At 36.2% G+C, this 26,859-nt stretch overlaps 3 protein-coding genes across 4 annotated transcripts; all 3 read right to left on the reverse strand.

Annotated features, from left to right (window-relative positions):
• Nucleotides 1-1,102: 1,102 nt before the first annotated feature.
• LOC125472417 (myosin-6-like) lies at nt 1,103-12,925 on the reverse strand. The gene is given in 40 exon segments (XM_048573822.1): nt 1,103-1,620; nt 1,885-1,967; nt 2,070-2,150; nt 2,299-2,355; nt 2,442-2,498; nt 2,591-2,690; nt 2,771-2,841; nt 2,952-3,077; nt 3,322-3,507; nt 3,648-3,791; nt 3,921-4,091; nt 4,167-4,247; nt 4,358-4,402; nt 4,561-4,699; nt 4,801-4,940; nt 5,079-5,291; nt 5,553-5,651; nt 5,872-5,964; nt 5,966-5,992; nt 6,236-6,441; nt 6,544-6,721; nt 6,922-6,982; nt 7,083-7,192; nt 7,281-7,412; nt 7,511-7,681; nt 7,801-7,927; nt 8,071-8,108; nt 8,324-8,425; nt 8,515-8,572; nt 9,023-9,124; nt 9,260-9,406; nt 9,528-9,664; nt 9,749-9,898; nt 10,022-10,181; nt 10,282-10,340; nt 10,493-10,649; nt 10,738-10,883; nt 11,086-11,229; nt 11,376-11,504; nt 12,594-12,925. Coding segments are annotated over 40 exon segments (4,545 nt in total). The 5' UTR covers nt 12,597-12,925; the 3' UTR covers nt 1,103-1,505.
• A 4,295-nt stretch (nt 12,926-17,220) lies between these two features.
• Nucleotides 17,221-20,477, reverse strand: LOC125472320 (probable mitochondrial import inner membrane translocase subunit TIM21). 2 transcript variants are annotated; one of them, XM_048573590.1, is made up of 9 exons: nt 20,318-20,477; nt 20,069-20,175; nt 19,888-19,953; nt 19,784-19,802; nt 18,988-19,151; nt 18,466-18,644; nt 18,286-18,334; nt 17,727-17,846; nt 17,221-17,632 (listed from the first exon to the last, which is right to left on the reverse strand). In XM_048573590.1, the coding sequence occupies exons 1-9, from the start codon at nt 20,319-20,321 to the stop codon at nt 17,459-17,461; spliced, it is 882 nt and encodes a 293-aa protein (XP_048429547.1). In that variant the 5' UTR covers nt 20,322-20,477; the 3' UTR covers nt 17,221-17,458. The 2 variants fall into 2 exon arrangements, with proteins under 2 accessions (XP_048429547.1, XP_048429546.1); XM_048573589.1 differs by having other exon boundaries at nt 20,054-20,175.
• A 5,296-nt stretch (nt 20,478-25,773) lies between these two features.
• LOC125472549 (ATP-dependent DNA helicase PIF1-like) lies at nt 25,774-26,698 on the reverse strand. The gene is made up of 2 exons (XM_048574189.1): nt 26,242-26,698; nt 25,774-25,787 (listed from the first exon to the last, which is right to left on the reverse strand). Exons 1-2 carry the CDS (start codon nt 26,696-26,698, stop codon nt 25,774-25,776), a joined length of 471 nt encoding a protein of 156 aa, XP_048430146.1.
• Nucleotides 26,699-26,859: the final 161 nt, after the last annotated feature.

Genomic DNA, 26,859 nt, shown 5'->3' on the forward strand with positions numbered 1-26,859 from the left:
AGACTAGTTTTGCAAGCTGTACAAACCAAGCCGACAAAGGGCCCGTTGTGTGGTTTGAAGAAAAATATGGGGTGGTCCAGTGGGGGTCCTAAATTTGTCACGTGGTCCAGAGGCTAAGTGAGGAACGAGGACTTTCTTGTGGTTGAGAAGGGCATGGTGAAGCCCCTTGTGAAATAGGTGAAGGTACTAGGCAAGTGCCATGTGAAATCCTCATGGCTAGGGAGAAACAAAAAATTTTGAATCAAATTTTGATTTGATTTTCAAGGACATGTCCGTGTCCAATTATGTCTTAGGAAATCAAGGTTACTAAGAGCTAGAAATTTTATCAACTTGTTCTTTGATTTCTATGTGTTTTGACTTTAGAAGTTTGGAGAGAGGTGCAGCAATTGGATTAGAAAAAATGCAAGTCAAAGATGGTGATGCACAAGAGGGCTTTATTGCAAGTCAACTAGCTTCTCAAACAAGATAAATTCTTGAGTGTCGGCAGTTGTATATGACTGACGAAATGATCAATTTTTTTCTTCAATTAGGCTAAAAGAGAAGCCAAGAAGTTATTGACATTGGTGGGGATGAAGAAAGTTTAAAGTGTGTAAAGATCGTTTCTAATTCTGCTGTATTTCGCATCACATGACTAAGTACGTGATAAGAAAGAGAAATTCATTGCATATAGATAGCTAAGATTTTAGCGACTGAATTGGAATTAACCATCACACTACATGGATCAAGCCGCCTTGCATAATTTCCGTCTCTTTATTTGATATTAATATGAGTTCAAGGACATTATAATTGTTTAGTAGGTTTGCCCTCAGGAACCCAAAATTTATAGTTCGTAAAATTCCACCATACAATTTGGTTTAAGTGACAGAGAACATAACAGTAGTACGGTTTTGTAACTCAACTGAATTTGGAAACACCATAAGCATTCCACCCTCCACTTTCGTCCCTTTTTAGCACCCACACCATACACCAGTCATATAATGGTGCCTAGAAGCAAAAACTCTTGGATGGAACGGTGTAAACGTCAAACGTCTCCCGGCCCCTTCATATCTAATCGTTACTTTCCCATAGGATAACAGGCAATCTCGACAGCACGAGGAGAATATCATCCAAAAAAACACCTTAAAATTATGTATAATGCTAGTATATTTCTTTGTACAAACAACAGAATTGGTGGGGGAAGAAATAGCTCAGCCACCACACTACAAGAAAGTATGTGTACTCCTAACATCTATCTTCCTGCATATATTGGCAGAAGAGACTAGGCAAAGGAGAAAGAAAAAAAGAATGCACACCCACTTCCATGTCTTTGCTTCCCCTTTCAACGAGGATTTCACACTTTGAATGCCCAAATAAAAGAATAAATAAAGAATTTTACAGAAGGGGCATGGATATAAAATGGGGGAAAGAAAAGAAGAAAAAAGATTTACAACAAATGCAATAGAATTTGAATTACTGTCCTACCTAGAGAAAACAAGATAAAATCATGTTCGCGCATCCTTATAGCCTCACTCATGTAAAAACTCGAAGGCAGGATGCTCAAGAAGTTCATCTGCTGGCTGGACATCTGAAAACTCCTTCTCTTGTAGGGACGTAGAGAGGTCATCAACCGAGAAGGGAATGCTATATTAAGAAACACGGATTAGTAGCAATTCAGAGTGCCAAGTCTTCACAGGTTAATTGAAATTAAATAAAGCAAACACACGTTCAATCGCTAGACAGTTTAGATTGCATCCTGTAGAAAGTATGGTTTCATTTTATGAATCGCTACTATGTTCATGCATGCAAGTTTGTACGGGTATGGTCATTTTCCTTCACTCTGTCGCACAAACCTTTTCCAGTAATTAATCAACAAAGAACACATGAGGAGAGAAAAAGAAAGCCCACCTGGAATTGTCATCCAATAAAAATGAGTTGCTGACAGCATTGTTGGAGTCCTCGGTCATAAGTACTCTCATGCTGGAAATTACCTGTAAAAGCATGAATATGGTGGTTGTTAAACAAAAATCACTGGACAACAATATGAATCCAAATACTGCAACCAAAGAAGATATCGTCATGAACAAACTTACATCTGGAGATACACTTCGGGTATTATAGTTGTCATCCCAATAGAGAGTACATATTCTATACAGCTGTTGAACACTCAGGATCTGAAGAAACGAAGAATTGTTATCAGAGAGAAAGAGAGTGAGATAGAGAGACGGGAGAGAGATTGTTGGTTGAGTGGGAATGCGTGTATGTGTCTCTGGAGAATATGCTAGACTAGCTCAGACAGAGGAGAGGGAAAGAGAAACTCACGGGGCACAGATCATTGGTGATTTCATCATAAGAAATTCTATACTTCTGATGTATGACCTGTTGAGAAATGTAAGTCAGATCAAGTAAACTCCACAGCCACATATTTAATGACATAAATTATAACGATATGGGGATAACCATACCAGGAAACCAACAGCTTGTCTTATGTGCTTAAGTTCATCCCACGATGAGCCCGCATACTGGAATCCAAGGAGACGAAGCCATGAAAGTCAGAAAATAAATAACAATGAACCGAGAAGTTTACATAGAGAGAGAAGAGGGAGGAAGTCACCTCTTCTTTTGCTTGACAACACCATAACTCCAACTCAGCCAATCCAGATTTCACATACTCCCCATTGCTGAATGTACAGCATTCACGGCGTAGGAGAAGACTGAAAAAGATAACATGTTCCGGTGTAAATGAATATTCTGGCATAAACGATGAAACGTCAAAGCGGAAACAAGTATTTACCTATTGAACAGTTGTACATTAATATATGAGAAAGTCTGAGTGAAGATCTCCTTGACAAGAACCGGAGGCACCTGAAACCCCATAAAAGAATAAGATAGGAAAAAAATTGATGAAGTAGAATGTATGGCATTGCCCAAAATTAGTATAGTATAGTAAACAAATAGTACAATAAGTTTCTTACAAAATTTTCTTTCAATGTGCTAAGGAAAGTGCTAAGGCCGTCAATAATGCTCAGCCAATGACTCGCTGGAGAATCTTTCCCAAAGGACCGCCCAGATCTTAGTACACCCTTTGACATTCTCGGTGCCTGTATCGCAGATGAGAAAAACAAAGTTCAAGGTGAAGAAAGCAAACAAAAACAATTGGATAATGTAACCAATTTCATCTGACAAACTCATTATAAATGTTTAAGAAAAAGACTTTAGAAGTCAAAACCCACGGGAGACCAATTGGATTTATAACTGAAATAGTATCACAGCTACTGCACCTCTTGGTAGGACTAAGATTCTTTTGTTCCAGTCAGACAAGAAGTCAAATAAAATTCAGCGTACCTGGATGCACAAAGAAAGCAATGGATTCAACTCCTTTTTCAAGTTGTCTCGAATAATGCCATATATTTTCTCCACATATGCTGTAAGCTGCTGCTTGAATAGCAATGCAGGGTACTTGGCCTCCACTTGGCGTACTACCTCAAGTGCAGGTGCAAGGTTTGCAGAAGAAGGGGATGAGCGAAAACCCTGCAATTACAAAACCATATTATAAGACAGGAGTGAAATCTCCAAGAAATAACCAAAATAATAATGCATTTCAAACATAATATATAACAAAAAGAACCAAAAGGAAAGTAGAAAAAGAATATATTGAAGAATCTGGATACCATGGTCATCCTCCCAAAGAGAGATGTTGGAGCAGGTGGCTTCTTCGCACCTGCACCAGAACCCTTCAGACTTCGTTGGAGTAAGAACAATAACGCAGATGTATTTGACAGCCAGTAAGCCATGTGATCATTGTTGTCTTGGTTCTGGAATCAACAGACAGATTAATTGATTGGTGCACAATTTCAGTCATATTCATCATGCTTAAAAAAAATCACATTTCAATTTTGTTTTTGACTTCCAACAGAAAACCTTACACGGAGTAATCCAGTTACCTCAATTTCCGAACCAATCGTCTGGATGAGGCGGTCAAACACACTAGTCCTTTCAGCCTCAAAAGATTTCCAGTGGATAAGACATTTGTAGATGCTAAAGGCCGCAACAGGCTTTCCTTGACTGAACCCAATGTTTTTCACAACACAGTTGATAAGAGCATCAACACTCTCCTGTGGAAAACGACCAGGCACGATGTTAAAAGAAGCCAACCTAATCAAAGGATGTTTGTATTAGTTAGAACATACATGTTGACGTTCAACAAATGATCTCCTCAGCTTGCTATCAGATTCAGTGCCAAACTTCTTTGGCGTTGCACTTTGTGGTTCCTGCAAAGACACCAGTGTCAATTACTAAATGATAGGGAAAAGGAGCAGCTATATGAGGGGCAAAGATAAAAGAAGATTGACAGCAACAGAGAAGAGAAAAGTAAAATTACATTGGTTCTGTTCTCTTCATTCACATGGTGACCATTTTCCACTCTCTGAAATAATAGCATAAATCAATAAGGAGATATGTGTGTGTTTGTGTTTGTTTATGTATGGACAATGCACACACACGTGTGTGTGTGTGTGTGTGTGTAGAGAGAGATAGGGGGAGGAAGGGAAGGAGAGAGGAACAGAAGGGGGGAGGGAGTGCTACCTGAGTTTCTGGAGTTGGGGGAATTGTTGGAATTGGTGGAATTGGTGGGTGCTCATGTGCCCTTTTAACAGGTGTACTTATTTGCTGTCGCCGAAGAATTTTGTTTTCAGACTCAATGTCAGCAAATTTCTCTTCAAGCCTGCAAATGAAAGTAACAATCACTATGAAATAAATAACTGAGAGAGAGATGACTGGTCGCAATTTGAATGGATAGTCAGACAAGAAGCTTACTCAAATAACCTTTGCATGTTCGTCTTTAACTTAATAATCTGTGATTCTGCCTCCAAAGCTTGCTTCAACCTTTCTTCACTCATTTTGTTTGCCTCTTCATATTTCTTTTCTGTTTCATCAATTTTTATCTCCAATGAATTCACTAAAGCCTGCAACATGTTTGAATAAGCAAGACACAAGTAAATAGAAATGTACAAGTTCATTCCCCCAAATTTAGAATACGTTCTTGATGTATCAACTCAAAATATCAAAGTGCAGTACTCGGCAACAAATTTTGATCACTTTACCTTCAGTTGTTCATTTTCGTTGGTTAGCTTCTCCATCAAGCCATGGTCAACAACTGGAACCTTTTGTATTAGTGGGACTACTTTTTCAGCTCTTTCTAAGGCTTCACCCTCCTTCTCAAGCATCGCCTTAGTTTCTTTAAATTGAACTTGCATCTCTTGCAATGCAGACTGTAGTTTTTCATTTTCTTGTGTTTTGGCTTCTTCCATGTCGGCCTACAAGCAAGGGAACATAGTAAGAGATTGGCAAATAACTTCCCCTTTTCCTTTCGTGTAACTATTTTTTTTTTGATATTCCCACTTTGCAGCAGACATCACATTCGAATGAGATACACAGAATAGCAACAACCACCATCCCCAAAGTAGTTTTTTTTTCAAGAAGATTATGCAGAGAACAATCTAAGTTGTTGCATGCCTAGACAAAACACCAGTATCACAACTTTACAAATGTTTTATTAAATTCAGTATCATGCATACCCTCATGCGTTTCTCCAGCTGTAATCTCCATGTCAATTCTTCAACTTGCTTTTCTAATTTATTTTTGGCAGCTTGGAGGGCTCCCGTCTCCCTTGCAGCCTGTGCAATAGAACAATAAAGAAATGAGACCCTCTGAAGAAACATGACACAAAGTCTTATTTCAGTAGTACTTGGGAAGATTACGTGCCCCCAAATATGAAGAAGGATATAGATCTCCAAAAGACTCCATTTTCAGTTAAAAATGTCCAAACTTTAACCTAATAATGCATACATATCATCTAACAGACCTTATGAAAAGAAAAGAAAATGAGCTTGTTACCATCTTAAGCTTTCGTAGTTCCATACGTGCAACCTTTCCCCTCCAAGCACATTGTGTGGCAATTGCAGCTTTCTTTGTCTTCTTATAATGCGACCTGTGCCAAGAATTTGCGACAGTGGCTCTGCAATCACCAAAGTGAATCTAAATTTTTTGGGACAAATATGAAACAACAATTTTTTTTGCCAGATATAGTAATAGAAAGGCCCTATAGACATTTAAAGTTTTAAACAACTCTTTGAAACATTTCGAAATTCAAAAGAATGATATTGGCATTTCATCTGTAACCTTTATATGATTAAGGAAAACACAAAATACGAAGAGCTTAAGAAATTTATTATAACAATCATCTTTTTTATCATTTTACCTGGATGATAATTGCTGCTTTGGTCTGTCTTCTGAAGCGTAGCTCATTACGGGCAGTTAACCCTCGCATACCGGTCTGAATAGATACAGCAGAGCAATACAATTCTTTGTAAGCTTTCCTAGCAAGATACATGCGCAAATGCCTTTGGATCATTAGACTGGAAGCTTCTCTCCTCATGCCCAGATAGACATGTCGAGCAAGATGTCCTACAATAAACATACGCAAAACATCATAACAATTAGGTGAAAGCCTTAAGGTATTGACAGACTAGAGTACTTGAAACCTCGAATAACATCCAACTAATTTACCTCTGCATGCAGCTTGAAGTTGTATTGCAGAAAGACGGAGCACGATAAAACTTCTTTTAGCCAAATAAGAACGCACTTTCCTTTGAATAATACTAGCTGATTTTCCTAAGACCTCACTTCTACGAGCATCCAGTTCTGCCATCTGACCAGCCCGAAGGAAGACCTTTGTTTTACCAATCTGAAAACATGAATAAGCTAGTACGTTAGGTTTAGTTTTAAAACACTATTTTGCATATTAGAGGATAACATAAATACATCATTCCGTCAAAGATTAAATTAAGACAACAGTACCAATAAAATGTCTAACTGCAAAGGAGAGCATCACTGTCTTCAAATTTCAAGCTGAGAAGCAAAATTGATTATTGGATCAGCAATTACCTGATAGCCTTCTAGGCCCACCTTCTCTAAAAGTCTCTTGCAAGCATTGACCTCATCAGTGCTAAGTATAACATATGCGGAAAGAAAAAAAGTTAGAACCTTCAATGCTGTGACCAATCAAGATTTACATCCCCAACCCTTAAAACAAAATGTGCAGATACCTTCCATCCAAAACTTCAGGCGCAAGAAGGCCAAATCGGTCTATAAATTCAGCAAAAGCTTTTCTAGTAGGATACCCAGCACAGCTTATCCTGATTGCTTCCATGACCCCCTGAAATTCAGATCACATATAAATGCTGGGAATCCTAATTGCAACACTATCAGAAAAAAGCAACCTAAAGATATCAACATTGTCATACCCCACACCGAAGTTGTTGTAAAACATTTTTGTTCTCAAAGATTGCTGGCTTAAGAACATTGTTGGGTTTTACACACCGAATGTAATGTGGCTCCGTAGAACTGAGAGTTTCAAGCAATTGTTGCAGTTGTTGCTGCATAAAGCACAAATGCGGTGTTCATAACCACAAAACTAAGCAAATACACAAATCACTTACTTCAACAGAATTTAAAAAATATATATATATCAGACCTTAAACCGAGAACCTATTGAGGAGAACTTGGAGGACTTGGACGAATCCTCAACTAAAGACGTAAACATGCCCGAGACAAAGGAACATGTAGAAGCACTCAATAGTGCTTGATGCTCAGCAACCACATAGTCCTTGTTCTTGTCCAGAAACAGTTCAGTTTGATAAGTGACCTGAAGGTTATATTAAACCTTGTTACTTGGTACAACTACGACTCTAAACTCTATAACCACAACATATTATTACCTAAAACTAGCAGTAACCGTAGTGGTCAACAAACAAGTACACTTACATCACCAGCATAATGGCAAATTGTGAAGTCACTTTGAGACAATTTAGGTTTCACGAAGCGCTTATGATTTTTGAATGTTTGATATAACTTCTGAGCAAATGTTTCATGTGTCGATCTTGGAAACATACTACAAAAAATAAGCCTCGGTTATCTCACCATAAAATAGTGTCAAAATAATTTTTAAGCAAATAGTAATTAAATAAACAATGGTATGTCAAGGATAGCAATGTGACATAAAACGGACAGGCTAATCCAAACTACTTCACTTACCAAGCTTCATCGAGAAGAGCAATTATGCCACCAGGTTTCTGAAATTCAAAAGATTTATATTTAAAAACGTCATAAGAACTCTTACACAAGAATCATCATAAAAATAAATGTGAATATTCTAATAACAAGAAACCAGATCAACAAATTTACGTGAAGAGTAGATTCACCAAAAAACAAACCAACATACATATAAATACATGGTGATAAATAGCGACAGAAACAAATTACAGAATTCAAGTTAGACAGCACAAACCTTTTCAATCAGATCTAGAATATCTTTGTTGTCAACAAATTCAATGTAACTCCAATCAATCTCTTCTTTTGTATATTCTTCTTGCTCCATTTTGAACACGTGCTGCCCAAACAAATAAGCAATATAGATTAGATGTACAGAAGAAGTGCCAAGGATACTAAAGAAAATAGGGAGTCCATTGACCGACAAACCTGATTGAAATGTTGCTGAAGCTTCTCATTTGTCAAATTGATGCAAAATTGCTCAAAACTACAAAATTCATAAGCAACGATGCATCAGGAGAAAGAGCCAAACAAGTTTCTAATAGTAGAATCATCTCTCTATTGATCGGAAATGTATATTAAATTATCAATGCATCTTATGGATTCACAGATACTATGACCACCATGTTTCTGACAAACTGCGAACTTTCCAGCCAACCCTAGGCTATCCATAAAGCGGTACTAGAATAACGTTATGCTAATACTAGAAATTTACAATCCTCAATGCGATCTGGTAGGAAACCTAGTTGATCAGTGGAGCTCAGTGGACTGCTAAATGATCATGAGAGCAATGATTTCAAAGTAACTGTTGGGAGATGATCCTCCACATATTTTGCATCTGATGTGCACACTATCATCGAGGGAAGGGGGATACTTCTTCACTCGACGAAACTATGTCATATCAATTATGTAAACAAAAGGAATACCAATTAAGCACCTGTTCGTTTTGAAACTCTCAAATCCATAAATGTCCAAAACTCCAATTAAGAACTTTGAGTCAGGATCTTGACCAATTGAATTGTTAATCTTATCCACAAGCCTGCACAAACAAGAGAAATGACAAGGATATCAGCAAGAGAAACCTCAGTATGGTTCCAAATCAAAGGAAACAGTAAAACCAAGGAACGACCATACTACGATATCTTCATTCAAACTTTTTGGCATGGAAACTTACCAATCAAACAACCTCGAGTACACAACTTTAGCCAAAGCATCTCTACTGACAGCTGCGGCTTCTGGATCCAGCCATTTTGTGATTGTTTCATCACGAGTAACAATAATGCGTTTGCAAAGAGAATCTTCTAGCGCCTTCACATCACACCTAAACAAAATTCATTGAAAAGGAGGCTGCATTTCATTAATTTATAGAAGAAGGGGAGCCAAACTTAATATAAGAGAACCAGCTTGTGTGTGATAATGTGCCAATGAAATTGCATAATTACATGAAAAGCTGGGCAGCAGTTTTTAGGTGGAACCATGATTTGTCGTCCTTCGGCATGGAAGAGTCCATTTCCTTACCCTTTGCAAATTCAATATTTCCAAGATGTAGAATTGCTGCCACAACTCGAAATATGGCATCCTAAATACAGTTGCAAAGATTAATTATAATTCAAGGCCACTTTAGAAAGATCTTAACATTTGAAGGTACTCCCTGTATCAATACCTGTTCTTCAGAACTTATTCCAACAACCTCCATTGCCTTCCTTGTAGCAATGTATTCTTCAGCATCATCAAGTGCATCCAATTCAATACAATCTGATTGATTCAAATAATGAAACGTTTTTGCGGGTCCCAATTTGAACCTCTGAACATCCTGAAGATGACAACATAAAGTCAATCCAAATTGTTAGAGAAGAAACATTGAGCTTTGCCTGCAAACATGGATACTAAGTGTTTCTGCTTCTAGTTGTATATTTGACTTTAAGAGATTCATTACCTCAGGTGGTGCAGCACAAAGCATGTAGAAACAATGATAATTTCTCTCAGGATTGGACACCTGACAAACGCGTGATCTTTCAAGCAAATAAGTTCTTATTGCAGCTCCAGAGATCCTCCCATTCTGATCAAACTGAAGCTCCACAAACTTACCAAAACGACTGCAGAAATCACAACCGGCAAATAAAGTTATACCCCCAATCGAGCATGTAGTATACAAAAAATTCAAGACGTGAGAAACATTTCAAACGATCCTCTGACCTGGAGTTATTGTTTCTAACAGTCTTCGCATTTCCAAATGCTTCTAAAACAGGATTTGACTGAAAGTTACAAAAATCCAAAACATATTAAATCATACAGACGATAAATTAATAATAAGAAAGACAATAGTTGTCGACCATATAATTGTATCAAATCTCATGACTTCTCATTTCTGTTTGCAATGCAAACTAAAGTTCTAAATCCTTGGTACCTCCAAGACTTGCTGCTCAACACTCCTCCCTTCAGCAACACCTCTCCCTCCCATGTAGGCAAGATAGCGCATAAGCAATTTGGTGCTTTCAGTTTTACCAGCCCCACTCTCACCACTAACCAATATTGACTGACTTATTCCGTCATTAATCATAAGCCTGTAACCAAACCAATGGAATCTTACATCACTGGACAAAACGAGATCACAAAAATAAACAAATAAACAGCGAGAATGTGAAAATGTACCTATATGCCGCGTCTGCAACAGCAAACGGGTGTGGGCTCAGTTCACCAAAATCTGCCCCTTTATATTGTTCCATCATATGGCTATCATACAGATGAGGTAGTCTACAAAAAGGGTTCACGGCGATCAAAATGCTCCCTGTGTAAGTCTGGAAGCAGCATTTAGTATATTAGATCATTGGCTTTCATATATTAAAATTAAAAGCACACTCACACGCACCAAATGCATAAAGAAAGATGACATAATGCAGATAAACCGCAGAAACTCACCGTCCCCACCCGATCAACAAGCTAAATAGAAAACATACATAAGCAAATGGAAGAACTTATTTAATTTAGTCAAATACTTACATATATTTCGTTGATATCATATCTTGATCTTAAATTATCCAGGACACCTGGTTCATGCAAATAAGCCAGCTTTGTCATATCATCCACTCCACAGGGTGGGGCCTCGGCATCTTTAGGATAGACACTGGAGGCTTTAACGACAACCTGCGGGAAATGGGGAAAGCAAGGAAGATCGAAAAATTATCAGAATAAACTGATGGAATATTGTAAATAAATGATTAAATACTAAACATTATTAACAGAGATCGGGATGCACAAATTCATAGTGCATAAATATTAAATGCACCCACCGTCTTCCCTGAAGTGCAGAGAACCTTGTAGTTTTCACTTTTAATCTCCACAATTTCACCATCTAGCCAAGCTTCTTCAGGATCCTCGACCCAAACAAGAGATCCAACCACAAGACTAATAGCAGCAGCCTAACGGAAAGAGTCCCAAAAGTTAACATATCAAGTGGAACATTAGAACAAGAATTAACTGTAACGGCAACAATACACAAAGTGTACTGCAAGGATTTTCTTTTAATTTTCAAAAGCAAGGAAACTCTACAGAATTAAGCAGAAGAGTCAGCATATGTGCAACTTAGAAAAAAGGCTGAACCAATCCAAACTAAAGATAAGGAAAGTACTGCATTCTCTGATAACTGAAAAAAGAGTTAAACGGGAAAAGAGTGTCAGAGGTCTATATGAGTTAACTGATAAATACGCTAGATTCGGCATGAGATAAGCTCAATAATGAACCTTTCAAAGTTCAAACTCAACTCAAAATTATTGGCAACTCAAAAACAACCACGTCTTTAAGTTCGAATACCAGTGTCACTTCCAAGAGTCTATTTTCCTATTGCCAAACAAATCTAACTAATGTTCAGTGACTGATTTAGGCATGGTCATAAAATCTGCAGGCTGACTGCTAGTCCCAAAGTGGATATGAGAGCTGAACCAATAAGTCACTTTCAAGCACAACCCCAGAATCCAACATCCAAGTTACTGATTACATTGAGTTATAAAGTCGCACTCTCATTAATTACTCAGTGTTGCCAACACGCCAATGCTACAAAGAAGAAGCTCGAAACAGTTGCTCACTAAATCCAGATGGCCATTTCAGTAGATTCACATTGAGTTATAAAGTCTCGCTCTTGTCAATTAAATTCCTAAACTTAAGCATTGTTGCCAATATGTTTATGCTACCGAATACGAAGCTCGAAGCGACTAAATCCAGACGGGCATTCCAACATGACAGGAGAAGTAAACAAATCCTAATGACATTCATCTACACCAAATGACACAAAACACAAACACAAACAACGAAAGCAAATCAAATCTCTGTTCTGCTCCAAACCAAACGCAGATCAGTCCACAAAGCAAGTAAACCAATGACAACCATCAAATCATCAAGAAGTTCCAATCTTTAAACAAAAATTCCATACAATAATAAAAACCCAAAACTCCAAATCAATAAAATATCCTAAAAAACACAAAAACCAGCAGAAACATACAAAATAAAATTACCATTTTTACAGATAAACTGATCGGATCAGAGACTTGGGTTTGCTTCTGGATCTACTCCCAGCCGTTCTCAACAAAAATCATCCAATTCCAGCAACCAAAAAGCTTCCAACTTCTCCTCCTTTCACTACAATTTTTGCCGATACTTCTTTCCAAAAAATAATTTAATAAAAAAATTAAATGAAAACTGAGAAGCTTAAACCCTTCAACAAACCCAAATAATTTGCAGAAGAGATTAAGCCCCCGCCCCTTCTGTTTCCTTCCAACTAGATTTTCTTCTTATTTCTCTCTGTTCTGTCGACTTTGGATTTTAATTTTTCGGGTCTCTGTAAAGTTTTATTAACATAATTGTTCCTATTAACGATTTAATTAACAAAATAAAACGCCTAATAAGTTCCCAAGTTTCCGAAAATGCCACTAGATCTTGACCGTAATTACGGAATTTAAGACACGGTCCCGCTGGAGTGCAAACAAGGCTTGTCTGAAAACTTTGACCTTAAATATCGAATTCCGGAGGCGGTAAACTCTCAATATTTCTCAATTTTGTCAACTTCTTTTCTTTTCCTTGTCTGTCAAAAGTTTTGTGAAAAGTTGAAAGTTGGTTTTTCCTTTATTAATTTTTGAATTTAATCCTAATTCATATATCGGTTAATACTAGATTCGATTTCTCTTTACGCATAAATGTTAATTATCTTTCTTATTGTATAAAAAGACTTTTGTTTGCTCACTCAGGGTATGCGCAGCATAAAAATAGATTACGTGATGGAAATTTTTTGTGATTGAGTGCACGAGTTGTATTTGTTAGAAGCAATATTCTTACGATTAATCACTTTAAAAATGTAGAATTTATCATTCATATGGTATGAATTTGTAAGAAATGTTATGATGAATATTGCTATTTTTGGTAAGACAAATATGTTAATTCATACAATTTTATCAAGGGTTGTTATTTTTCATTAAATTTTCTCCCCACCCCTACATTTACATTTTACATTTGTTTGGCTACCACTAAAATGCTAATACTAATTGTTTTGGGTATCTTCTCAACTTAAAGAACTTAAAAAAAGAGACTATATTTTACTTTGCCATAATACACTTTTGTAGGTTTGTTTAATATATAAATTTCGAAATCTATGCTTTTTCGTGATAATTTTAGGATAAATACAGTACTTTCAAGCGTTTCAACAAAAAATACAATGATTTGTAATATTTGATATCAAGTCATCCGTATAATTTTTTTGTGATATTCATATAGGTTTTTCTATGTGAGCTACATAAAATATACAAATATAATTCTCAAGTTCACTCATTGATTCATTCTTTTATGATATAGCTAATTAACTAAAACATTTCCAATGAAATCAGGTGAGATATAGACGATTTGTGAATCAACAATAAGTAATAAAAATCCCACTTCGATAAAATTTATAACATCATCAAGTTCAAGTAAGTACATATCTAGATCGTAATCGTATGAACTTATGATCTAGACTCTGAGAGGGTGCACAAGTTCTTGAACGTGCATGGGAATGGAGGCTAGCTTCGTAATAATAACTCAGTTTCGTGGGTAGTTATGGGAGGGGACAAATATTCGGCGTCCACAACACAACGGATGCAGAGACATCCAGATTAAGGTAAGATACTAAGATGGTGAACCAAGTAAAATGGTTAAAGTCAGAAGTTACTGTTAATTGCCATCTCATCGAATTAAGGATGCCACCCACCACGCGCCTTAGTCTTGATTGTCAACCTCCTCCTTGTTGCTGGTTTTCGTATTTTGGTTGATTGCATCAAATCTTTGTTTCATTTTTTGGTTAATTAAACGAATATATTTTTCTTTTCTTTAACAAAAAGTTACATGAAACGATAACAAACTAAGCATAAGAGCAACACGAAACATTTCTAAGTTTTTAGATTTATATTCGAATAAAAGTGACCTAAATAAATATTAGCATTAACCGTCTTTTTCCTCAATACTTTCGCTGTAAGTTTTCTTATAATCAATTTAGATGGATAGGACTCCTAAAACAATGTTAGATTTGAAGGAAAAGCTATGAAGCTAAGCTTTAGGTGAATAAATAATATATTATGAGGAATGCTACATAGACCCTCTCAAAGGTAAGTTCAACTGAGACTTGTTAATGTGTATATTTCATAGTAGCTTAATTTGTGATGACAAATTTTGACGCAAAAATTACACAACAAGTACAACTTGGACTTGCCTTTTAATGTATCAACTATTCTCAATAAATTTAAGATGCGTATTTTCATTGAATATGTGAAAAACCAAATGGCTCCTTGTTAAATCGCATTTTTCTTTCTAGTTTTAAAAGGGGTTTAAGGTTTGAATTTTCATTACCCACAATGCAAAGAAATTGAGAAAATTTGACCTTATTATTGGATTATTTTGTAAAATTAACATTTGCATTACTTTGTCATCCAATTGAATGATATAGATTATAGGAGTGTCAAATGGCATGGCACATTTTGATACGATCCATTTAAAGTCAGTTAACATCAACTTATTAGGAAAGTCATAATGGACCTGGATTGCAGCTTGTGCTTGGCTCATGTGAGTCATGAGCTTGGCTAAGCTTATTAGGCCTAAATTTTAGGTTCGATCCACCCAGTTCTTACGAATTGTGTTGTGTCGTATTTTTTTAAATCGATCGTGACCATACCATACTTGTGCCACCGCTCTATTTGGTTTGACACCTCTAGAATAATATATGAAAGAAGAGCCACATATTCTAAGGACAATAAAATCAGCTACTTAGTACTATACTATAGTAATATCATATTCACCTATAAGTAAGAAGTCTTGAGTTTATTTATCTTCAAAGCAAATTCAAACTGAATATTATGACTATTGGCTAGCCTATTTTCATACTTAATATAAATAATACCGTATATATTTAAGAAGGACAATAAAAACTAAATTAGAAAATGAAGACAATCAAATGGAGGGCGTGAAAATGTGAGCGTGGGCTAAAATTTTCATTCTTAACTCACTCGTGAGCACGTTTTCAGGACGTGCAAAACGAAAAATGTCAACATCAAATGGGGTCATCAAACCAACGGTGCAGATAAGAGGACCCACATGCGGTGCAACCACAGCCGTTGGACTGAAATACTGTTGGAAAAAGTGGACGGTAATGACCGCCTTGACAGACGGGATCAAATTAGAAGATTGCAATCATAATCATACTTTAAAGAAGTTCGCTTTATTTCCTTTTTTGTGGGTTGGGGGCTAACCGCCTTTTTTCTTTAAATATATATTTTTTTCTTTCTAACAAGCGACTGGTAGGTAGGAAGCACCGAACTCGAAATCTCAGGTGAAAAACGACAACTTCAACTAATTTAAATATATTTTTTTGTGTATTATCGGGCTATTACTAACCGACTATTGTAATTGACGAAAAGATAAATTCAACTTGGATGCAAAAGAACAAGCACACTACTCTTACAAATTGATCTAATTCACACATCTACTGAAGTTTGTCGTTTTAACATAAGTAAAATAGCTCAGAAAAATAGTATAGGCTAATAGATGACAAGTTCAAAACCTAATTGGATAGTGTTATTCACTCACCTATTTTTATATCCAACACATTCTTGTTAATTTTTAGTTATTAGTCGTCTTTAATTAATTCGATACGATGACCATAAATTGAGAAACATACGTAAAAAGTAAAAATCAATGTGTGGATAATTCCACCCTATCTAATTATTAATCGTCTTTAATTATAACTAGCTTTTATTTGTACAAATGAGTAAGAGGTCCAAAATGTAAAAGGAAAAACAAAATATTGGAAGGATAATAACGTAACGTCACTAAATTGAGATAATTTAACGACTGAGGTTATCTTTACAAGCAAAACTTTGCAACATTTTACTTCTCTATAAACTAATAATATCATATTGTGAAAAACAATATATACATAAAATGAAGTTAACTATATTTTACACTTCACCATAAACTAATAATATAATCTTGTGAAAAACAATATATATATAAAATAAGGTTAACTATATTTTACACCCTCAAAAGTTAGAGGGAATTTTAAAATTAGTCAATTTTCTCAAATCACCTGTGATTTTAAAGTTGTATTAGTTAACACTTTTTGTATATTTGAACGTCTAATTATTCATTAATCGATGAACTTTTTAGGCTATATAGTACAAATGTGGTTTAAATGTCAAACCAATTACGGTTTCATGCTCACTATGTCATAAATTTAACGAAGACTCAAATAACTCACTAGACGAAATGTATAAATTGTTAGTTTCAAAATCTAGGGGCAAAGTGAAAAAATTAAAACCACGTAACCCATTTTAGAAATCACCGTAAAAATGGAGGGTGCGAAATATAATTAGCATTATATAATACTATAATAGCAAGTTGGTGGGAAAACAATACGAACAAAAACATAAAACTCTTAGCTTTATATAAAGAAATAGGTTTTATACAATTCAAAGCACATTTTTATATCCAGATCCTTGTAAGATTAACTAACATGACAGCACGAAAGTTGAACTAAAAGCTGATTAATAATAATTAAATAATTAACTACTTTCATATCAAAATCTAAAACTTGGAGATGAAGAAAAGTTTGTAATCAAACGTGAGTAGGAAGGAACAAACCATTTCAAATTTTCCCTGCTAAATAATGAGGTACAAGAAATTCTCATGTGAGTTGATTAAAACATGGACTAAAAAATAAAGCTTTCCAGGAAGATAAGGGACAAGTTTATGCTCAACATTTTCAGGATATTAAGGGAAAAAGAAGAAGAAATATTAACAGGACTATCTCTATGTCGATCCTACCCCGATGCCATTTTGGTACAGAAGTGAGCATGCGTCGCGACTAGTTGGCTGTGTTGTAAGAAGGCAGATAAGACTCTAGAATCAATTGTGACGGAGAAGGTGATTGTATCTGAACAATCAAATACGTGAACTTCCATTGCTTGTCTGTTCCGTCTTTGAACATCTCCGCAAATACTTTCCCGGCTCCATGGGGTCCGCGAACATGAAAGTTAACCTGCGCTCAATTGGTAGAAGCACAAATTCAAATGAGGGTCTGGGAATCAACTTGTATTGCAAATAACATGGTGAAGTTGACAATAGGAAATCACCTCTACATGCTCTACGCCTTCTTCATCGTGCCATACTCTGTTGGGAATGCGTTGGCGAGCAGCACGGTTTCTACTTTCTTGACCGTATCCAGTAATAGGATATCCGACCCTCATCCTAACCTGATTAAGAAAAAAATCAGGGTCAGTCTAAGTCACAATATTCACAAACATACACACGAAGAGGATTATGTGCAAAATTGATCAGTAATTAATTCATGATTGGCTCATAAATCCCCTGAACTGCAGGAAAAAGACGCATTTCTCTCCCCAAGCAATTGTAGTCCTAATGTAGCTAGCACATGTATGGCGTACGGGATGAGGTGTTGACACATTTAATTTATACATTGATAGCCTTAGTTATGTAGCTCTTGAAGTTTCCAGTGTTGGACATAAAAAAAAAAAACCTGTCACCCAACGAATTTACAATATTTTCAAGGTTCACTGCCACTGTACAGATAAGCATAGTCTCAAGACTCCCAACCCCTTTCATGAAATCACGGTTCCAGGATTAAGAGAAATTTTTACACTTCTTTTAGACAAACAATAATGACATACTAACCTGTGCATCATCTTGAATCCTTTTAAGAGCCTTGTTAAAGATCTTGTACCTGCCAATGACCGTGTTGTCATTACAGAGTAATACTGAATAACTCAAATTTTCAATTTATGACAGAATCAAATATTTTATCTAGAAAATTAAAATAAGGTTTTTTTTTTTTTTTTTTTTTTGTCTCCTTACTCTTTTGGTTCAAAAATAAGCTCCTTGAAAACAGCATATCCTGCAGCAACAGCAATTCCAAGCCCTGCAAGAATGACAAGACTGTAGGAAGCTCCCTCTACAAACGTCACGGGCTTTTCTGGGATGTTGTATGTAGGAGCATCGAAAGGATCCTCTACAGTAGATACATCTTTCTTATTCTGGCAAAACAAATAGTTGACGAATTAAGAAACCAAAAGTTGAGGTTGCAAAAAGTATCAAGAGAAAAGCAAGTTTAGCAAGCTCAAGCACAGAGTCTTGAGGAAGTTAGTTGATACCCTAATGTTTCCATATAACACAGAATGAGATGCCTAGAAAAGCCCTTGACCTCTTCAACCTAATAATTTCTCTTCATCGAAGCAAGTGCTAGTTTCGGATCAAGCAAATAGATGACGGATCAAACCAGTCAACATGAATGATGTTTGACTAGGTTAAATCACCCAACCACAAACAAGCAGACAGAACACACATGTAAATTTTTTAAAAATCAGTTCAAACTAAAACCTCAGATGAACTTTGTTGCTGTTTCCGTGTAGCTTTTGATGAAAAGGATTTGCTAAAGAGAGGAATGGTGGTACTTGCTCCATAGTTTCTTGTGTGTTGTGACTGTGGCCAAGAAGCATGCATAAACTCTCTGGTGGGATACCTTCCATATAGAACAGGAATTCCTGAAAACATGATTGTATAAAACTCAACTGCAAATAATAAACTACTTGATAATTCAAAACAATAGGATCTTTCCCTACTCCCCATGAGTAGAGTGTGTCATTATACCTCAGACTTAAATACGAAGGCAAACTTTTGGCACCAAAAGCTTCCTGGTATTTATCCATAAACTATACGATACAGTACATACATGTACATCTAGACCCGAGAAAGTTTAACACCTCAGACTTAAATACGAAACTTTTGGCACCAAACGCTTCCTGGTATTTATCCATAAACTATACAGCATACATATACATCTAGACCCTAGAAAGTTTAACTAATGAACTTTTCCTATATAAGCTGTATATTCGAAGCTAGAAACTAAGGAAAGAATTAATGATTAGAGGAACATCATACTAATACTCTAATTGAAGTCATTTAACAGAAGACTTGATCGACCAAAAAAAGGTTATCACTGTAAGTAACTCTCTCACATCCCATAGTTGAAGGAAAACTATCTATGACGGAAAATGAAAAAGAAGCCAACCAGAGATTCTTTTGCTGACACTAACCAACAGAAGACAATTGAAATACTTATCCTGAGCACAAGAATTACTTATCAACTGTATGAGTTGGAAAAGCAGTCACTAACCATTAGCTCCGGCTATTCCCTGCAGAATTACAAGAAAACGAACATCAGCGAGCAATGTGCGAAAGAAACAGAATACTAAAACCAATATCATACAATTACCTCACCCTAGTCAAATGGCTTCCGGGAGCAGCAGATTGACTCGCAAAACCTGATCTTACTACTGCCAGCAACTGTACCACAACAATCAAACAGTAACTCAGTACATAAATTTCAACTCTTCTGAGTAAAACAGAAATGCAAATCAATCGAATCATATTAAAATAAAAAAACCTGATCTGCCTTGACCTCCTCCTTGTGGAAAGCCCTCTGCCCCCCCAATCTCATCCTGGGCAAAACCCTTATCAAATCTACTTGATTTTTCCTCAATAACTCCATTGCACACTTGTAGGATCCTAAAGAACCAAAAGGGTTGCCGCCACTAAGTCAGATGAAGATAAACCCTTTGAAGAACAACACTTGAAACATAAAGAGAGCTTTATTTCCTGTTTGGATGCTGAGAAAAATGCGTGAAAAAATTTCGAAAAGGGTGCATACCCATTACGAATGATGTTGGTTCAGTCTGGTCTCTCGAGGGTTGATGCCCAAAAGCTTTTTGTTCAGCTTCTTGTTCTGCTCAATCGTAAAACCCTCACGGCGCAAAGGGGATTTGTTATGGATCCGTAATAACGGGTCGGGTTAATTCGATTTGAAATTCACGTCGAGTTGAGTGGGTTAGAAGAAGCCTAGGATTGAGTTAGTGGACTTATTTTCTATAATGGGCCTCAATGCTTGGCATGTGGGAGTTGATTGGACCAACCATGTTTTAAGAGCAGTTCCAGCATGGTTCATTGTCTCTAAGGCAATCCACTATGATATCCATCCAATAAATAGTAACTGTCTTTAATGAACAATAATCGTCTTTTGCATCTTCACCTTTGCACTCAATAGCCCTGACAATTGGTAATAAAATATTAATATTTTTTTATTTATAAAATAATGTAAAATAATTTTATTTGTAATTTCGAATAAGATTTTTAATCGTTTTCGTTGCACCACATGTCATTATCCAAAAAGACAATAGCAATAAAATATTAGTATTTTTTTATTTATAAAATAATTCAAAATAATTTTATTCGTAATTTCGGATAAGATTATTTAATCGTTCTCGTTGCGCCACATGTCATTATCCGAAAAAGACAATTATTGGTGATGGATTTTTGATAAGATTTTTAATCGTTCTCATTGCGCCATGTGTCATTATCCGAAAAGACAATTATTGGTGATGGATTTCCAATAAGATTTTGAACCAATCATGTCATGCCACGTGTCACAATCTGTTTACAATATTTAAGGATAGATTTCCACTAGATTTTTAACAAATGACAGCATGCCACGTGGCATTATCTACAACATAATCATTTCTGAATCCTCCATATAATCCACCATCTATCCTCATAAATCTCACACCAATTTTCTCAAGATCTCTATCATTATTCATAGTTTCTGCTTCCTTATTCACCTAAACCTCAATCATTATTCATAGTTTTTGCTTCCTTCTTTACAATGTCTTCTTCTTCCTCAAGGATGATGTGGGAAATCGATCAGCAAGAGAAATAATTGTTTAACCAATCAGAATGAATGTTTAAACGCTAGGCGGCCCAAAATGAAAGGGAAGAGGATGAGGAGCGTAGACGGAAAGACGACGAATTAAGAATGGCAAGAGCCTCACATTCACGTCGAGTCATCCAAGCTATGGCTCAGATTTGCAGGCCTAGCCGTGCTGTAAACATTGATAGAAGCAGGCAATGACGAGGTCAGGATCTCTTGGACGATTATTTTGTCCGTAACAGTGCATTCCTTGATACATACTTTAGACGTTGTTTTAGAATGGAACGTCATTTGTTCAACAAAATCATGGGCACTGTTTGCAACCATGATTCTTACTTTGTGCAAAAGTCGGATGCTTTTGGTGCTATGGGTCTATTGCCTGAGCAAAAAATTACTGCTGCATTACGAATGCTTGCATATGGAGCATCTGCAGACCAAGTGGACGAGATAGCGAAGATGGGAAAATCAACCATTCTTGAGTCTCTGACGAGGTTTTGCTCGGCAATCGAATCTATCTACATCGTAGAGTACCTCTGGAAACCTACTGAGATGGACTTGCAAAGGCTTCTGAAGAAAGGGGAGATGCGAAGTTTTCCAGGGATGATTGGAAGCATTGACTGTATGCACTGGACTTGGAAAAACTATCCAAGTGCATGGCAAGACACTTATGGGGACAGAAAATGATCAAAAAGTATCATTTTGGAAGTGGTGGCATCTTTTGATACATGGATTTGGCATGCCTTTTTCGAGGTTCCGGGAGCTCAAAATGACCTCAACGTGCTTGCACAATCCCCAGTGTTCAACGATGTCCTACAAGGAAAGGCACCAAAAGTCACGTACTGGGTCAACGGACGTAAGTACGACGAGCCATACTATCTAGCAAACGACATTTACCCAAGGTGGGAAACATTTGTCAAAACAGTGCCACGTCCGCGAAGTGCAAAGGAAAAACACTTTGCAAGCTGTCAAAAGGGGTGCAGGAAGGATGTGGAACGTTGTTTTGGTATCCTCCAAGCTTGCTAGGTGATTGTTAGGGGTGTTGCCAGAACGTTTGATTTAGAGTCGCTTGGATCCATCATGATGACGTGCATCATTCTTCACAACATGATTATGGAAGATGAGTACGATTATGATGCCGTTAATGAATATGGGCCAGACACGATGAACAATTCTAGAACACAAATATATTGTGCTCATGACTCCACCGAGGAACCCGTGCAATACGAGCCATTAGAAAGGGATGGACGTTACAATGACAGGGTCATTCAACGATATACTGCACTTCAAAGGCCATATATGCACAATGCCTGCCAAATTGACTTGATAGAGCACCAATGGAAATTGAAACAAGCTGAAGATACTTAAGTTCATTAGTGTTTGTTTTTTTTTTTTATGTGTTTATTTAATTTTATGTGGTGTTTTTTTTTTTAGTTCATTTAGTGAGATTTTTTTTTTTTTTTGGTATGTTGATGTAATTTGATTTGGTGTGTGTTGATGTAATTTTATTTGGTGTGTTTAAATGTGTTTTGAATAAAGATTCTCTTAGTATAAATAAATTACCAAATTAAATAAATATACTCTTAGTTTAAATAAAGTACTAAATTCAATAAATTGAAAACAACATAAAGTACTCTATTCAATAAGTAAGAAATTACAACCCAAATTGATTGGAAAATTATGGGCTCCGGTTACAAACAAAGTGATTCGAAAATTATAGGTTCGTGAATGGATAATCATCACCTAACCAATTTGTGGTGCTAGGATGATTTTCTCTTGTCGTGCTAGGACCATTTCCTCTTGCTCTCGCTTCTCTTGCACGCCTCCTTCACACCACGTTCGCTTTCTCCGACTTCCAAAAATATTTAGAGTTTGGAGACTTCCCTTCTAAAGGCTCATTCACAATGTCACGATCTCGTTGGGCCATTCTTTCTTCTCTAACATGTTCCATTTCTTGCAGAAGTAGTTCTCTTTCTTTCTCATTAGCTTGAAATTCTTTCTCAATAGCTACAGCTTTTGCATCCTCTCTAACCTTTTCAGCCTCAAATTTAGCCATTTCCCAGGCCAAACTCAATTCACCTTGGCAGGCAAGTTCTTCCATATACTTTGCATAATCATTCTTGGAAGCATTACCTTTTCTCTTTGAAGCCTTCTTACCTTGTTGAGGTTTAATTGGAACCCCGATGCTTGTTCAACGGGGGGCGTTTCAGGCACTTCTTCTGCATCATCTTCATCATGATCATGAGGCATGATCGGGCATAGAGTGTAGATGGGTGCTGTTAAAGGCCACTTTTGGACCGATAGGCATAACTTTGAATTTAGGACAATCTTTGACAATATTCCAACACTCCCACTGGTTGAACGATTTGTTTTTGCTTGTGGTTTTGGCATTATACCAAACTTGTGCTTGAAGCTCCTACACAATGCGGGAAAAGAAATAATTATAATCAAAGTAGGTAATGTAAATTTGAGTATAGTACAAACAAATAAAAATTATATCGTTACCTGATCCGCTAAACTTTCCCCACTTCGAAGATTAGCACTAGCTTGTGCCAATGCGTCTCTCCACGTATTAAACGATTTGCTTAGTAGTCTCCAACGACTGGACAAAGATTCTTTGGTTCTTTTCCCAGCAATTTTCTCAACATAATTGGTATGAATAAGACCCCACATTTCTCTCAACTGCATCTCATTACCCGAAATCGAATCATGAGTAACTTTAACCCAGCTAGTACACAACGTAACATCTTCAATAAGCGTCCAATTTGTACCTGCATCATTAGCCATTTTCTTGGAAAAAAATTGGATTGAAACTTTGTGAGAAAGATAGGTATTTAAGAAAGTATGAAATTGGATTGAAACTTGACAATATATGAAATTAGATTTATAGAAAAGTAAATATATAAAAGTATGAAATTGAATTCAAACTTGACAATATATGTTGAATTTATAGAAAAGTAAATATATAAAACTATGAAATTGGATTCAAACTTGAATATATGAAATTGGATTGAAACTTTGAGAAGATATGAAATTGTGGTGTAAGGTAGAAGATAATGAGAAGGTATTTATATAAAAGTAAAATCAATTTATTTTTTGGATTTTTAATAATTTATTAAATTTTTATTCACCCAATTAATCTATACTGTTGGATTTAAACCAATTTGAATTCCAACACTCCAGATTGTTCCACGTGGCACAATGGTAACATTTCTGATTTTTTAACTGTTTTTTCTTTTTCTTTTTTAATTTTTAAAGTCTAAAGACGTGGACCGTTGATCTCAAATCTAACGGCTGGTATTAAATGAAGTTTTTTTATTTTTTTTTTCCGTTGGAGATCCAACGGTCCAAAATTTATATCCATTGTAATCCAATGATCGTGGGGAAGCCACGTGGCTCCCCAACAGTAAGATTTTTGAGTGTGCCGCAGCCCCAATGTCTGATTTTATGTTGGATTACGCGAGCCCATGTGCATTTGAAGTCCACGCGCCTGACAGAAAAAATAAAAAAAACGCGGCTGACATCTCCCTGACGTTAGCCCACGTCAGATGCCCATCAGGCACTCAGGCCAGCATGAATCCACGACCCTCTTGCTCGGGCTTGCTCCAGCTCCATTGCCAGCTTCCGTTGGACTTCCTCCCTCAGGCAATAGCCCACTGTTCCTCAGCTCGTCCCTCCAGCAACTCCTCCCACTGGAGCTACTCTAAATGGTTCTGTGTTTGGTATGTGGGAGTTCATTGCTAGACGATGATATTTATCTGCCAAGGGCTTGTTTAATAATCCGTAATTAAAATGAGGGGAATTTAATTGAGTAGGAGTTGGAATGAGGAGTCAGAATTGAATTCCTATTACAGTAGTTTACTAAACTGTTCTGGAATTGGAGAACAAATGATATTTGATTTCGTATAAGTTGTTTACTAACTACCTAAATCGGAATTAAAGTTAATATGATTACAAAAATACCCTTGTTTTAAATTATTTATTTCGTATACTAATTAATAAAAAAATCAAATGAATTTTTTACCGATAATAGGCCTCTTAATATAACACTAGCCTCTGCGCACGCACTACCATGTGTGTGAGAGACATTTTTGCATCACGGGCGTTACGCGCCCCTAAAGGTGTATTCTGTTAGTTTTTTATTCATTGTAATTGTTAAGATATATTTTAAATGTATTGTGCAAAGAAGAACTTTTACTTTACCATGCATATCATAAAAGGTTGCCATGTTTTTTGTTTTCACTTTGCATAAAATAATGATTTAAATGTTATTCATGCAATTGTCAAACAACATGAGATTTTGGATGCAAGTTCCTAACTAAAGTCCATGAACAATAGTAAGTAGATATAAATAAAAAAAGAGTAGATGAAAAGTACTCGTAACAAAATACATAACAACTTAAATGTCAAAATATAAAACCTACATCACAATATGTACATTATTCACAATACCCATAAAGTTTATATGTCATTGTTTCTTTTGAAAAGAAAGTTTACATATTGACATCAATGTTGCAATTTCCACCTATTTGTTCATGATTGATGCTTCATATTTTCATTGCAAATCTACAAACGATAGTGAGAAAATTAAAATAAAAAAAAAGAGTTAATTGATAAGTGAAAAATGCATACTGAAAGGTTATCATTAATAAATTTGTTACCTATTAGGAATCACCATAATTAGCTGGAATTAAGCAAGACTTCTTTGTATACTACATTCCGTGTAAATACTCCTTGTTAGCCTACTATGGAGCTATTTTTTACTAACACGGTTCTGGTTGACTTTGAGACCCCCATCGATAAAGCCACATATAATTGTCCATGACTGAAGACATGATCTAGAAGGTAAATGCCTACATGTGGTATTGTCTGACCTTGAGATTTGTTTATAGTGATAGAGAAACTTAGTTTAACTGGAAACTGCTTTCTTGTAAGTTCAAATGGAAGCCCGGCAGTATCAGTACTTTTGAAAGGGTTTCTTGGTAAGAAAACTCTGGATTCGACAAATTGTCCAGTTAGAATTTCAGTATCAATAAGATTTCGGTAAGAACCACGACACAATAATCTTGTACCATTACACAATCCCAATTTTGGATCAATATTTCTTAAAAGCATAATTGGAGCACCTCTTTTCAGAGTTAACTTATGCGAAGGCAAACCACCAAGTGAGATTGAATTCAAGAACTTTGGCTGAAACAAATTCCTTGTGTCATCCTCAACTGAATCAAATGAATACATTGTGTCTTCTAAACCCGAAAACATATTGATTATCTTTTCATTCAACATATCAATGTCTTCATTTGTAGGAGTTACTACTGCCCTTTCAACCATGTAGGTTGCATCATTTATATGATCCTCTAAGTCAGGGAAGATCTTGACAATTAATAGATTAATGGAATGCTCACTCTCTCATGGTATCACTATGCATTCAGGTAGATTTACCATATCATCAATAATAACATCTTCATTCCCATCATCAACACGAAGTAAAA

This window comes from the organism of the source record quoted next, unplaced genomic scaffold (assembly GCF_019419815.1).
Source record: "Pyrus x bretschneideri cultivar Hongxiangsu unplaced genomic scaffold, Pyrus_bretschneideri_v1 Contig7, whole genome shotgun sequence".
NCBI classification, from domain to species: Eukaryota; Viridiplantae; Streptophyta; class Magnoliopsida; order Rosales; family Rosaceae; genus Pyrus; species Pyrus x bretschneideri.

Coding starts and splice junctions, on each gene's coding strand:
- LOC125472320 (XM_048573589.1), bottom strand. Junction 19,954..20,053: donor AGGAGGTCAAGGCAGATCAG/GTTTTTTTATTT, acceptor GTTGTGGTACAG/TTGCTGGCAGTAGTAAGATC. Junction 18,645..18,987: donor AGCAACAAAGTTCATCTGAG/GTTTTAGTTTGA, acceptor TTGTTTTGCCAG/AATAAGAAAGATGTATCTAC.
- LOC125472549 (XM_048574189.1), bottom strand. CDS start 26,698: ATGGTTGAAAGGGCAGTAGTAACTCCTACAAATGAAGACATTGATATG.